The sequence below is a fragment of the Ascaphus truei genome, chromosome 2, assembly GCF_040206685.1.
Source record: "Ascaphus truei isolate aAscTru1 chromosome 2, aAscTru1.hap1, whole genome shotgun sequence".
Classification (NCBI taxonomy): Eukaryota; Metazoa; Chordata; class Amphibia; order Anura; family Ascaphidae; genus Ascaphus; species Ascaphus truei.
Window position 1 is genome coordinate 132,033,517 of NC_134484.1, and position 14,726 is coordinate 132,048,242.

At 41.3% G+C, this 14,726-nt stretch overlaps 1 protein-coding gene across 1 annotated transcript in view; it reads right to left on the reverse strand.

Annotated features, from left to right (window-relative positions):
* The window catches only part of LAMA3 (laminin subunit alpha 3), a 331,820-nt gene that overhangs the window by 79,986 nt on the left and 237,108 nt on the right, over nucleotides 1-14,726 (reverse strand). The window contains exons 32-35 of the mRNA XM_075584995.1: nucleotides 4,401-4,516; nucleotides 2,905-3,116; nucleotides 2,068-2,272; nucleotides 365-509 (exon numbers count right to left, since the gene is read on the reverse strand). Of these exons, the coding sequence (XP_075441110.1) occupies nucleotides 365-509; nucleotides 2,068-2,272; nucleotides 2,905-3,116; nucleotides 4,401-4,516 (678 nt within the window). The remainder of the gene's footprint in view (nucleotides 1-364; nucleotides 510-2,067; nucleotides 2,273-2,904; nucleotides 3,117-4,400; nucleotides 4,517-14,726) is intronic.

A 14,726-nucleotide genomic window follows, 5' to 3' on the forward strand; every position in this document is an offset into this window, starting at 1 on the left:
TACAGTATGCTGTGGAAAGGAGGGCCACGCACAAGGAAACAGATACAGCATTTGGGGATATGCACTGCCATGCCACAGTATTCTTGAATGGGAGAGTATAGTAATTCAGGAGATTGTGACAACATTCATGTTAAGAACTACTACACTTATAGTGCATTTTTTTCATCAATTTCCTTTATCTTCTCAGAATCTTTTTCATTATTTCATGTGTACTGTGGTAGTTGCTTCATAATAATGAATGCACACGTTTATTGGTAGAAACATAGAAATGTTTAAGTAGGTTTCCCAAATTTGTTTCACCGGGGCTGTTAACATTCACATCTTACTCTGCCACAATCTGTCACTGCCAATGATGGTACAGTACCTTACACATACAAGCCCCGGTTTGAGGATCGCAGATATTGGGTTCTGTCCCATCAGGATTACAGTCACAGGGAATGCAGTCAGGAAAACGGAAGTAGCTGGGATGGCAGCGATCACACTGTCTGCCAGATATCCTTGGCTTACATCTAAATTACAAAGTGAATAATGAAATACTGTCAGACAGGATACAGAGCTGATGGTTTCTGTGCCTAAAACCTTTTTAGAGGAAGAAGAACTTATACCTGTCAATTCTAGTTCTGGGACAATTATGACAGATTCACCATGTCTCTATTGCTCACCTTGGAGGATGACAGCAGGAGAACATTTTACCAATCAGTACAAGTTTTTGAGGTAGTCCGCATGAATATATACTGTATATATAGCAGCAGGTGGTAAATATGGCCCATTATACTTACACTTTCAAAAAACTCAACTCAGCCAGTTGAATTTCTTAGGGGCTTCTCGTTTGGGGGGGGGGGGAGGATGGGAGAGAGGGAGGGAGATAGGGAGAGAAGGAGAGATAGAGAGTGGAGGAGAGAGAGAGAGGAGAGAGAAAGAAAGGGGAGAGAGAAAGAAGGGGGAGAGAGAGAGGGGAAGGAGATTTATTTTCAATTTAGTAGTGTCTCCAGTTGTATATATCCCACAAACGTCTCTCCAAAGAAATTAGGGAGACAAGACTGTGCTGAAAAATGAGCACACCTGAAGTACTTGGCTGGGAGATATGCTAATGTCTATGCAAATTATATTTATATGAGTCCCCTCCCACAATTCCTAAAAAGATTTCAATACAAACTATATAGATTTGATAAGCCTGAGGCACCAACCTAATGACTTGAATGGTGTCAGATCCAACAGCACTGGATCCCACAACCACTGCTTTTCTAGGCCCCAGATCTAGCAGTGTGAGCTAGCTAACTTCCAAGAACATAAATGACATCACAGATGAGAATATATATATATAAAATTATATATATATATAAAATGACCTCCTCAGTAACCTACTACAGGACTTTAGCTGCTAATGCATAGGCTTTCTAATTTACTCCTTTTAATTTTATAAACTGCCTGACCCTTTGTTCTGTATATAATTGTCTAATTCTTTTTTTGCAACAAGCACTGTACGCCTTTTGTTATAGTCTAAAATGTAATAAGTACTGTATTTGCAACCTATATGACCCTAATAACTTGGAAAGGATTACCCTCATTTTAAATCAAGTTTTGCTAAATTAGGTTTCTGGTAATTTCTATATAAATTATAGGGGACCAGCTACTCCTGATTTGTAAGCCCTTAAACGAATCCAGGTGACAGCAGCATGTCTGGGGTGTAGAGTGATGGTTTGGGGGGGGGGGGGAGAGAGGTGGCTGTGAGTGCTCATTTATAGTGCCCTACAGTGAGGTGAGTGGGGCAACTGGGTGGCCAGCTGTTACACCCTTTCACACACTCGTGCATACGGGTAAGCATGTACATGATAGACAGCAATAACACTAGTTGTACAAGTACTTCAATAGTAAAGATGGTGTTGTAGAACATGATAGAAGGAACCTGTTAGTTGTTCACGATCCTACATTTTCTATTCATATTTCATGGTTTTAGACTTATATTTGTATAATCCACATTCAGTTTGAAAATGTTGCATTGCTGTAAATATCTGCTTCTTTGTTTAAGATACACGTGATTTCTACTACATGAAACATTCAACCTACTTGCATTGCCCACTTCTTCCATCACATTGTACAGCTGCCGGCTGCACTACTCCTGTTCTTGAACAGTTGCAGCCTTCACAGCCCATGAGTGGATGGTAGCTGAAAGATTGTTGCTCACACACTTCACAGGTGGGCTTAACCGTCTGAGGTGGGCAGATGCATCTCCCAGTTACTTCGTCACACAGACGATGACCACAGTTGCACGCTAAATTATGGAACAAAATTGAGCTGTACCATCTTCATAATGTATGTAAATAATCAAGGTATGTATGTCTTCCTTTATATAGCGCCATTAATGTACATAGCGCTTCACAGTAGTAAAGGTATTGCATCTGTTGTCCACAATATAAAACCAAGAAGTGTAAGATATTCATAAACCTTTGACTACATTGAGTCATGGGTCACAAGCTACAGTAGCTACACAAAAAATAAATCTGCATTGTGCAAATGCACGGGCCTACCAGGTTACAAAAAGTCATCCTTTTTTTACATCCTTTTTTGTACTCACCTTCTACTGCAACAAGGATTTTTACTGTAATGTTGGCAATCTATGCAGGCGATCATTATGAAATAAATATACTATTTTTATGCAAGGGCATAAGCTATAATTTAGAAAAATACAAAAAGCAGGGCAGAAATGGATATACAAAAATAAATCATGCTATAGTTTCTTGTGCATAAGGAGAGCACCATAGAAACCAACGTTTCGGCTGCCACATTGTTTTCTGGGGCTGTTTACATACTCGTTTTTGCCTCAGTCCGTGTGCCCTGCTGTTACCTGTTTTCCTCCTTGTGCTTTATTTAGAATAGATTTAAATGTTAGAAAGTGTTACTTACGCCTGCAGAGTGGAAATCCATAGAAGCCAGTAGCACAACGGCTGCAACGCCTCCCAATAATATTAGATCTGCAACTGCATTGCCCCCCAGTCGGGTTGCAGGCTGGGCTTGTCGCACCCTCTGCGTGGCAGTCACATGGCAGCGCACCGTTATTATAAAAAGCCACCAAAGACTTTGCTGAGGTTCTGCAAAATTCAGGTGAAGTGACTGGGCTAAAAGAAATAAGAACACAGAAGGATACATTTGCTGTATGGCATGTACTGTATAAAGACGGACTGATGCAAAAGTAGGGCATTAACCTCTAAATAACCGTTTAGTCTATTACAATTGTTAATCATGCTTTTTTGTAACTATTGAAGCACTTTGGCATTAGCCCATTCTACACTACCCATGTTATTTAAATGTAAACGACCGGTTGAAATGTTACCTCACCCCTTGCATCATGTTTGATGTCTGGGAAAGAGGTCAAGAGGTGAAGACACTGGATTGAGCTACAGTGTATATTGTTTGAGCCAAGTCTTTTCCCCTCCTGTTTTAGTTTTTTCGGGAGATTTTTTTATTTTTACATTTTATATATTGACACGTTTGCGGACATTAGGGGCTGTTAGGGTCCAGAAGATAGTATTTTTTTTAGTTAGTTCCAGGGGGTTTTTTTAACCCTATAATATTGCACTAACTAAGACTTCATCATATGACTAATACTTATTTGGCTTTCATTGATTGCTGTTTTGATATTAATTAATTGTATTTATTGGGATCTGCTCTTTAACCCAAAGGAACCTGATAACTATCGAGATGCCGTGGTCAACAGGCACGCTTGGGAGTGGATGGAATCAGGTAGTTAGTGTTGGGTATGGTAGCCTAGGAACTATATGAACACCTTTGGTTCATATACTGTAAGGGTTAAAATTATATTACATTTCAGAAATATGATAGTAGCCTCTTTTGTAAGGCTTTTTTTAATGCGTATTTACGGCTGCCAATATATATTTCGTGAATACTATGTGAGATCGTCTAATGTTGATTTTGAAGTAAATCTATCCCATATTGCCCTAAAGTGTCATACCGATAAGTCACTTCATTTTTCCAAGTAACTCATTCTCTAACAACTCATAGGGTGTATTTACAGTATCAAAGTCTCCTGCCTGAAAAAATATGGTGAAAACCACCCACTAAATGTATCAAAGAAAATAGACACTATTGATTTTTTCCTTTGTGCAATTCTTTTGGATTGGTTTTGTCCAAATGTTGTAGGTAAGGGACTTTCTGAAGTAGATCAGTTACAGTACTTTCTAAGATAAATAATTATTCTAATTATACGCACATTGTTTTCTACATGCTGAACCGTGGATACATAACTAAATAAATGGCATGATACTTGGTGTCATTAGTGTCCTTCCATTTATTTCTATGACATTCAGTTTATCCAATTATAATTGTTACATTCTCTAATTCTGTATCCCTTTGTTTTCATAGATAGAAGAATTGATGCTCACTTAATGTAAAAGCTGTTTTCTCCACAGATGTTGATAAAATCAAATGATTTGTCCAAAGGTTTCTCGTGCAGCAGATCCTGAGTGTAACTGTCTGCTGGAACCAGTAGTATATACTCCTATAAGATAAACAGCTTACAATAAAACATAATAAACAGCAGTGAAGTTTATTTATTACATCTTCTCATTAACATAACAGAAAGCAACATAAAATGGTCTCGTTGGAGTACAGTAAATAAATATGCCACTTGTGGTGCATTTGCATGTCTCAGACAGGTTTACAACCTTATCTTTCCCCATTATCGCTTAGCAAACAGTGTTTCCACTGCAGCCAGGGATTCTGCCGTAATGACATGCAAAGGAGCACAGTGTGTCACTTTACTTCTCATCCATTTCAACATGGAACTTTCATCCTTCTCAGCTGATTCTAGCACCATTACTTCTTTCACACACATTAAACTCTAGCACGGTCAATAGCCGTACCATGGAGAAAAAAAAAAGTACTTTTATTATAGCTGGAAAGCATAAACATGTGCCTTACTTGTTACCTCTGTGGAAGACACTTATACACATTACTGTATGATGGTAAAAATCACTAAAAATCTGAGTTAAAAAAAAAGTGACTTACAAGAACATGGTGTGTATCCCATGACTTTGTTTTTGCAAAATGAAAAATGTATTTGTTTCTGTTACTTTGAAAACAATACAAACTAGCGAATTGAGAACTCTATCTCTGTCAATATACCATATGAATCAAGATGAGCAAAGTTGCTTGCCAAAGATTGTTGCCAAATCAGGTGCAAATTGTTTCTGCACCACTCTGCGTCAAAGTATCAAGGAGCTTTACTCTGATTTTGCTTCATTTGCACCAGTAAGCATATTTTATGAGTACTGTAGTTAGAAGAAGAGTTAATGGAGGAGATATTAAGCATTATGTTTGTTGTTCTTTTGACTGTGAAACCCCCATAACAGAGACTGTGTATGATCTGGTGTCCTGCACCAAAAGGGTTGATATTCAGTATGAGGCTAGACCATAGCAGACATCAGAGTTCAAGAGGATTGTAAGGAAAATACAGAATGGGAGTAAATCTCTAGAAAAGCATATCTGACCGCTCAACTGTGGTTTCTAAGACGACAAATATATGATTTAGGTCTTACAGATAAAGCGGCTGTTATTCGAACATTTCACGGAGCCGTTTTCGTGCTCTCTGCTGCATTCCATGCGGCATTCGCGCCTGTGTTTACCACGGTTGATTTGTTTGAATTTCATGGATTATGATTTGTTTGGGTGCAATTCTTCGTGTATCCGTGGCAGAAATGAATGAATTGTAATGTGTACAGTACTGTGCTACTGTGTCAATTTGCAGGTGTTTAAAAAGCAGAACACTAAAATGCCATTTTCTGCCCTCGATAAAAACAAGTCAACACGCGGTAAGGTTGAAAGAAATCACGCGCCATGACATGGGTATTCCGAGGTATACAAAGCGTGAAATGTTCGAATAACGGCCGCTGCATCTGTAGCTGTGGACACCGAATACACTGGACAATGAAGACCTCTTATACATGTTATAGAGAGAAAAAAGGGGGAGCACAGGTTGAAGAATTTGGGGTATCTAGAGTATCTAAATAGATATTTGTGGGTGTGCTTGAAAGATATATTAAATCACTTACACGGCCTTGTGTAAATGCTCTCACAGCAAGGTTTACTTGTCTTAGTGTTCTCTATTGGTCGGTTGCCTTCTTCTTTTCAGGACTTGGTTTTCTTTCTGGATATCTTCAACAGTCCTCGGCTTACAATGAGGATGTCTCCCTCGGAGTGAACAGATTGAAAAACAGTGGTTTAGAGGGGAATACAGACAGTATTGATAAAGTCCAATATTTTAACTCTAAATGCATATATATATATATATAAAGGCAGTAATTACTGCCAGCACTCACACGGGCTAGTGTGAGTACAATCCTAGGGGAAGGTGTCTTTTTATCCAAATTTGGTCTTTACACGTAGTGATCTATAGGTGTAATAAGGGTCTGGTGTGTAATGATATATATAAATCAAATAATACTCACACGGCCTTGTGTGAGTAGATACACATCAAGGTATCTTTATCTTGAAAGTCTCCTTTTCTTCTTTTCAGGTTCTTGATCTTCTTCCTGGTTTTCTTCGGTGGTCTTCAACTTTCAGTGTGGTAATCCCCCTCGGTGTGAACAAATTGGAAAACAATTGTTAGTGGGGAAACATCAGCATAATTCTGTGGTAACCCACTAGAAAAGCCCAAGCAGATACGTAAAAGCAGCAAAATGCTGCAGGCACTCACACGGGCAAGTGTGAGTGCAATCCTAGGGGAAGGTATCTTTTTTCTGTTGGTGTCTTTAAATCTGGTGCCCTAATAAATATAGAAATAAAAATGATACTCACACGGCCTTGTGTGAGTAAATGCACATCAGGGTATCTTTAACTTCTTTGTGATACTGATAGTGTTAATCTCCAAGTGGGCCAGTGTAGGTAGATGACCCCTCCTTGGTGTAGATGTGAAATTGAACACTGTCACAATTTTCGTGGACTACAACAAAATTTATTATAAAAAGCTCTAAAAACAAAACATATATAAAAACAAATATAAAAACAATAGGAAAGATGCATAAAAAGAGAAAGCCAGCCGTCTAAAGGAAATTGCTCGTGGGTCTCGTGGAGCGCAGCTAACTTGCTCCGCGTCCGGATATAGTGCTGCCTCCTCTCAGATCCACTCCTTGACGGTGGCTGTGCTGGGTCAAAATTGCCTAGTGGTGAGAGCAACGCGTTTCGACTTTTGGTCTTCCTCAGGCTCCGAAGTTTGGGGTTAAGGTTCGTGGCAGATATTTATATTGATGTCAGCAAATCCCCATTCTACTTTAGGCAATGTCCTCTGTTGTTCAATTAGAACTAATGAGTGCTGTATGATGCACTCCGTTTTCTACTTCGGTATGTCATAGTAGATAAATAATTAAATAAATTGACGCATTCACTGGTTAGAAACTCGAACGTTCATACATATGAATGAAATCATAGTTAAGAATAAAGTTAATACATAACATAGAAAGCAATTAGTGACGTGCTCTACATAAAGTGTGAAATGATATGTGATATACCAAATAAATCTGTGTACTCTGTGAAGATGCCTGCGTGATTAGTAAATGCTGATTATTCCATCTGTGACTGGGATAAAATTCACAGTCACCCAACACAAACACCCAAATTCACAGTCAAAAACACAGACACCCAAGCCCACTGTCGTATATACATATTTATTAATCATAATGTATAAAAACATTCATTTACTTAACCATTCACAAAAAACACCTTAGAAATATTACATGCACATTAATCACTCATGGAATTTTATCCCAGTCACAGATGGAATAATCAGCATTTACTAATCACGCAGGCATCTTCACAGAGTACACAGATTTATTTGGTATATCACATATCATTTCACACTTTATGTAGAAGCACGTCACTAATTGCTTTCTATGTTATGTATTAACTTTATTCTTAACTATGATTTCATTCATATGTATGAACGTTGGAGTTTCTAACCAGTGAATGCGTCAATTTATTTAATTATTTATCTACTACTGTATGACATACCGAAGTAGAAAACGGAGTGCATCATACAGCACTCATTAGTTCTAATTGAACAACAGAGGACATTGCCTAAAGTAGAATGGGGATTGGCTGACATCAATATAAATATCTGCCACGAATCTTAACCCCAAACTACGGAGCCTGAGGAAGACCAAAAGTCGAAAAGCGTTGCTCTCACCACTAGGCAATTTTGACCAAGCACAGCCACCGTCAAGGAGTGGATCTGAGAGGAGGCAGCACTATATCCGGATGCGGAGCAAGTTAGCTGCGCTCCACGAGACCAACGAATAATTTCCTTTAGACGGCTGGCTTTCTCTTTTTATGCATCTTTCCTATTGTTTTTATATTTGTTTTTATATATGTTTTGTTTTTAGAGCTTTTTATAATAAATTTTGTTGTAGTCCACGAAAATCGTGACAGTGTTCAATTTCACATCTACACCAAGGAGGGGTCATCTACCTACACTGGCCCACTTGGAGATTAACACTATCAGTATCACAAAGAAGTTAAAGATACCCTGATGTGCATTTACTCACACAAGGCCGTGTGAGTATCATTTTTATTTCTATTTTTATTAGGGCACCAGATTTAAAGACACCAACAGAAAAAAGATACCTTCCCCTAGGATTGCACTCACACTTGCCCGTGTGAGTGCCTGCAGCATTTTGCTGCTTTTACGTATCTGCTTGGGCTTTTCTAGTGGGTTACCACAGAATTATGCTGATGTTTCCCCACTAACAATTGTTTTCCAATTTGTTCACACCGAGGGGGATTACCACACTGAAAGTTGAAGACCACCGAAGAAAACCAGGAAGAAGATCAAGAACCTGAAAAGAAGAAAAGGAGACTTTCAAGATAAAGATACCTTGATGTGTATCTACTCACACAAGGCCGTGTGAATATTATTTGATTTATATATATCATTACACACCAGACCCTTATTACACCTATAGATCACTACGTGTAAAGACCAAATTTGGATAAAAAGACACCTTCCCCTAGGATTGTACTCACACTAGCCAGTGTGAGTGCTGGCAGTAATTACTGCCTTTATATATATATATGCATTTAGAGTTAAAATATTGGACTTTATCAATACTGTCTGTATTCCCCTCTAAACCACTGTTTTTCAATCTGTTCACTCCGAGGGAGACATCCTCATTGTAAGCCGAGGACTGTTGAAGATATCCAGAAAGAAAACCAAGTCCTGAAAAGAAGAAGGCAACCGACCAATAGAGAACACTAAGACAAGTAAACCTTGCTGTGAGAGCATTTACACAAGGCCGTGTAAGTGATTTAATATATCTTTCAAGCACACTCACAAATATCTATTTAGATACTCTAGATACCCCAAATTCTTCAACCTGTGCTCCCCCTTTTTCTCTCTATATCCCTGTACAAATAAGGATCCTGGATAAGGATCCTATTGGGGTCTGAGCCATAGGACAAGAAGACGAACCAGAGGGGACCTTTGTTTATAAGGTTGTAAATTTCATTGTCACATTGCCCCTGTTCTTAAGAACTTAATCAGGGAGCGCCTGGGTTTTTCTTTGTTTCATAGTATCTTATACATGTTATCACAACGAGTGCAGGAGATAAAGAATGTATGGGAAATTGATCAAAGGAAATAAAGCCAGAGCAGCAAATGTGCATGAGTAGAATAATGTGTGAATAAAATAGGGATAATGCCTTTTTTACAAAAAATAAATAAATTTATATACATATATATATATACACATTATATATATATATATATATATATACAGTGTTCGACAATTGTATACATTTACTCGCCCGGGGCGGGTGGATTTAACCCCCGGGCGAGTAAATATTGGCACAAGCAGCACACGTGTATTTTTAAAATTTCCCACCGCTCGCGCTGCTGTTTTTCCCGCGCTCGCGCTGGAGAAAAAAAAAAAAAGCCGGCTCTCTGATCACTGCCTTCGCTCCTCCCCCGCCTCTCAGCAACTTCCCCTCCTCAGCTCTTCCACTCCTCCCCCTTCCACGCCTGTCTGCCTCAGGCCCCTGCAGGGCCATCTGTCAACCCCCCTCCCTCCCATCGGGCCATCCGCGTCCCCTCGCATCGGCCATCCACCACCCCCTCCCATCGGGCCATCCACCACCCCCTCCCATCGGGCCATCCACCCCCCCCCCCTCACCCCAATCTCTCCCGGCCTCCGTGCCCCCCCCCCTCACCCGTGCCTCTCCCTGCTCTAAGCAGGGGAAATCCCCTCACCGGGGCCTCTGCCTGCTCTAAGCAGGGGAAATCCCCTCACAGGGGCCTCTGCCTGCTCTAAGCAGGGGAAATCCCCTCACAGGGGCCTCTGCCTGCTCTAAGCAGGGGAAATCCCCTCACCGGAGCCTCTCCCTGCTCTAAGCAGGGGAAATCCCCTCACCGGAGCCTCTCCCTGCTCTAAGCAGGGGAAATCCCCTCACCGGAGCCTCACCCTGCTCTAAGCAGGGGAAATCCCCTCACCGGAGCCTCACCCTGCTCTAAGCAGGGGAAATCCCCTCACCGGAGCCTCTCCCGGAAATCCCCTCACCGGAGCCTCTGCCTGCTCTAAGCAGGGGAAATCCCCTCAAAGGGGCCTCTGCCTGCTCTAAGCAGGGGAAATCCCCTCACCGGAGCCTCACCCTGCTCGGTCTAAGCAGGATACTGCGGTGTCGGCGTCCCCCTCTGGAGGGGGCGCGGCCCCTTGCAGAGGCCCTCCTGCCGTGCGGAGGCCCCCGCTGCCATGTGCGACCCCCTGCCTTGCAGGTGAGTGTTTGTGTGTGTGAGTGACAGACTGTGTGTGTGTGTGTGAGTTTGTCTGAGTGAGAGTGGGTGTCTGTGTCTGTGAGTGTGTCACCCTCTCTCCCTCTCCCTGTGTCACCCTCACCCTGTGTCACCCTCACCCTGTGTCACCCTCACCCTCTGTCACCCTCTCCCTGTGTCTCCCTCTCCCTGTGTCACCCTCTCCCTGTCCCTGTGTCACCCTCTCCCTCTCCGTGTCACCCACCCTCTCCTTGTGTCACCCACCCTCTCCTTGTGTCACCCACCCTCTCCTTGTGTCACCCACCCTCTCTCTGTCACCCTCTCCCTCTCTCTGTCACCCTCTCCCTCTCTCTGTCACCCTCTCCCTCTCTCTGTCGCACTCTCTCTGTCGCACTCTCTCTGTCGCACTCTCTCTTTGTCTCTCATTCTCTCACTGTGTGTGTCTCTCATTCTCTCTCTTTCTCTGTGTGTCTCTTTCTCTGTGTGTCTCTCTTTCTCTCTGTGTGGGTGTGCCGCTCTCTGTGTGTGTGTGGGTGTCTGTCTGTCTGTCTCTCTCTGTCTCTCTCTGTGAAGCGCCGACGTCCAGACACTGGTTAAGGGGTTCAGGAAACTAGTCATTCACATCTGGCTTTTATTTCTAGATCCGACATTGACACACACACACACACACGACTAATTGTAGTATAATGTAATACAATAAATACATTTATGTCAAAAACGAATGTTGTTCTGACTAGGAATTTATTAAATGTATTTTATTTATATATTTTATTTTAAAGCGGGGTTGGGGGCGGGACTAGGGGCGGAGTTGGGGGTGGGACTAGGGGCGGAGTTGGGGGCGGGACTAGGTGGCGAGTAGATTTTTTGGTTGGGCGAGTAGATTTTTGGGTGATTTGTCGAACACTGTATATATATATATATATATATATATATGTATGTATGTATGTATGTATGTGTATATATATATATATATATATATATATATATATATATATATATATACACATATACACACATATAGATATATATATATATACATACACACGTGCCTTGGAAGATATTCCTTGTCTAGACAAAGTTGCTTGAGCTCATAACAGTGACGCAACACTGTACTAGTTACCCTAATGCTATTGCTAATGCTGTACTAATGCTGTACTAGTTCCTGTGCTATTAAACAAAATCAACTTTGAGAAACGTCTTTGTGTCAGGCTCCACTTCCATCAATGTTATGAGAAGTATGAAAATGTCACAGTTTTTCTTCCTCTTTGCAAATAAATCTGCCAGTGGTGTTAACCTCTGCTTCTTAGAGATCTGTGCCAAATGTAAGAAGCAAATGTAACTTTTTTGCAGCCCTTATGATGTACCTGGCACAGCTTTGCTTAAATGCTTATTTTCTAAAAGGTTTATTTGGCTCCAATGGAGGTGAAGCCATGTGATCGCTGCCAAAGTGGTCACCATTCCAGATATTCATTGGCCCTCGATTGCTGCCTATCTTCCGACACCATAAAGGTTAACAAGGTTAACAAGCTTCATAGTGCTTTTGCCCATTTGTTTATGTGGTGATGGTGGTAGTTGACCTGGGGAGAGTGGTTAGGACTCTCGAGTGGGTAGCATGGGGGGTTAACCCCTTAATTACCATAGCGGTTGCAACCGCTAAGGTCATTAAAGCGTTAACCCATCCTGCAACCCTCACAAGAGGCCTAACCACCCACCCTGCGGCAACCACAGTACACTCTTCACTCACCCGATTAAAACACCAGTAACCCCTTAATTACTTTACGGTAATTAAGGAGTTACTTGTGTTTTAATGGTTGGGCATCGGCCCTTTCTACCATGTTGGTGAGGAAGAAGAGGAGGAGATTGCCTTCATGCTGGCAGAGGTAAGTTAAACATTTATTAATTTAATTTGTATTTTACTGTATAGTTGAAGGGGCAAAAGCACTAGTAGCCATATTTGGCTACAAGGGCATTTGCCCATTCCTTTGTGGGGGGTATGGGGGCGGTGTGGGTAAAGGGGGTGGTTGAAGGGGTAGTTGCCCTGAGATGGGTGCTTAGGCCTTTCAAGTGGGTAGCAGCAAGGGTTAATCTCTTAATTACCTAATGAAGGGGTTAACCCCTCTGCAAAGCCTCCCGGTAGACGTAACCACCCACCTCCACACAAACCAGGTACTTTGGTTTAACCCCTTCAATACCTTAGTGGTTAGCCACTAAGGTAATTAAGCCACTTTTATTATTTTAATGACATAGTATTAAAGCACAGTGTCTCCGGAGCTGAACCACATTCATTCAGCCCCGGGGACTCCCTGCTTCTAGAAAGAGAGGCCCCATTATGGAGTGCCTATATTTCCTGCAAGTTTAATTCTTCCGCATCAGGTGACTGGGACATTTAAACGAGCAGGAGATACCGTCACCCCATACCGGGGCCTGTAACTTGGAAAACAGAGGGTCCCCGGGGCTGAAATGAATGCAGTTCAGCTACTGAGACCCCCTGATTCAATACTAGGTAATTAAAATAAAATAAAAACATTGCAATGGCTTGTAGAGCTGTGCTGTGATAGGGACCACTTCTGTCTGCTCTCACTGCACAGCTCTTCAGACTGGTACAGGACTAGGAAGCCCCCGCTGTGTTCTCCATTCAGAACTAGGGACCCCCGCTGTGTTAATCCTGATGTGAAATTCCCCCCTGCTCTGCACTTGACTGTGATCACTCCATGTTTGGTCCGCGGTTCACCAGCACATGTTGCAGGGCAGGGTGGAAATAAAGCTGGCTACATCTGTACATTTGCTTCTGGTGCAAATTGATACAGATGGAGCAAGAATTTTCATGTTTTCAAGCAAACAACCTTTATCCACCACCAAGGCTGCATCAACAAGCAGCTCCTCAGTCACACATGAAAAAATATAGTATTAAAAAGGCGCCGGCAGATAAAGGATATATTCACCAACAGGAAGAAACCGATACGGATTCCAGACGGTAGAGATGTGCTTAAAGAAAATGTAAAAAAACACAAAACATAGTGTAATACTATAGGTAAAAAACAAACAACATATAGTGTAACACTAATACTAAATGAATATATATCAGCTGAGATCAAGGGTGATAGGGATATTAAAACATTTAATAAAATAGATTAAAAAACACTGGACATAAAAAACTATACAAATAATATAAACACAAATTAAATATAACAATTATTAGGACAATTAGTGTGGGACCAGTAATCAGCTGCACTGGGTGGAGTGCCCACTCACCGGACGAAGGATAAAAGCAGGCGGTGGATATATCTGAGAGTATCCCCTCTCTTTTCAGCTCACACAGCTACTGCACCGGGATCAGGGCCAAGATGATAGCTGCACACGTACACAGTAGCTGTGTGAGCTGAAAAGAGAGGGTATACTCTCAAATATATCCACCGCCTGCTTTTATCCTTCGTCCGGTGAGTGGGCACTCCACCCGGTGCAGCTGATTACTGGTCCCACACTAATTGTCCTAATAATTGTTATATTTAATTTGTGTTTATATGATTTGTATATGTTTTTTATGTCCAGTGTTTTTTAATCTATTTTATTAAATATTTTAATATCCCTATCACCCTTGATCTCAGCTGATATATATTCATTTAGTATTAGTGTTACACTATAAATGTTGTTTGTTTTTTACCTATAGTATTACACTATGTTTTGTGTTTTTTTACATTTTCTTTAAGCACATCTCTACCGTCTGGAATCCGTATCGGTTTCTTCCTGTTGGTGAATATATCCTTTATCTGCCGGCGCCTTTTTAATACTATATTTTTTCTTGTGTTGTTATCTGACCAGGGGGTCAGTTTTAGTATTTAGGCAGCCCCCTATGTGAGGTTATTCCTCTCATTAGGGTTAATTCCTTATATAGTTAGCGCTACCTACTCTGTGTTTGTATCCTCAGTCACACATGCTACAGCTAGTACAGACA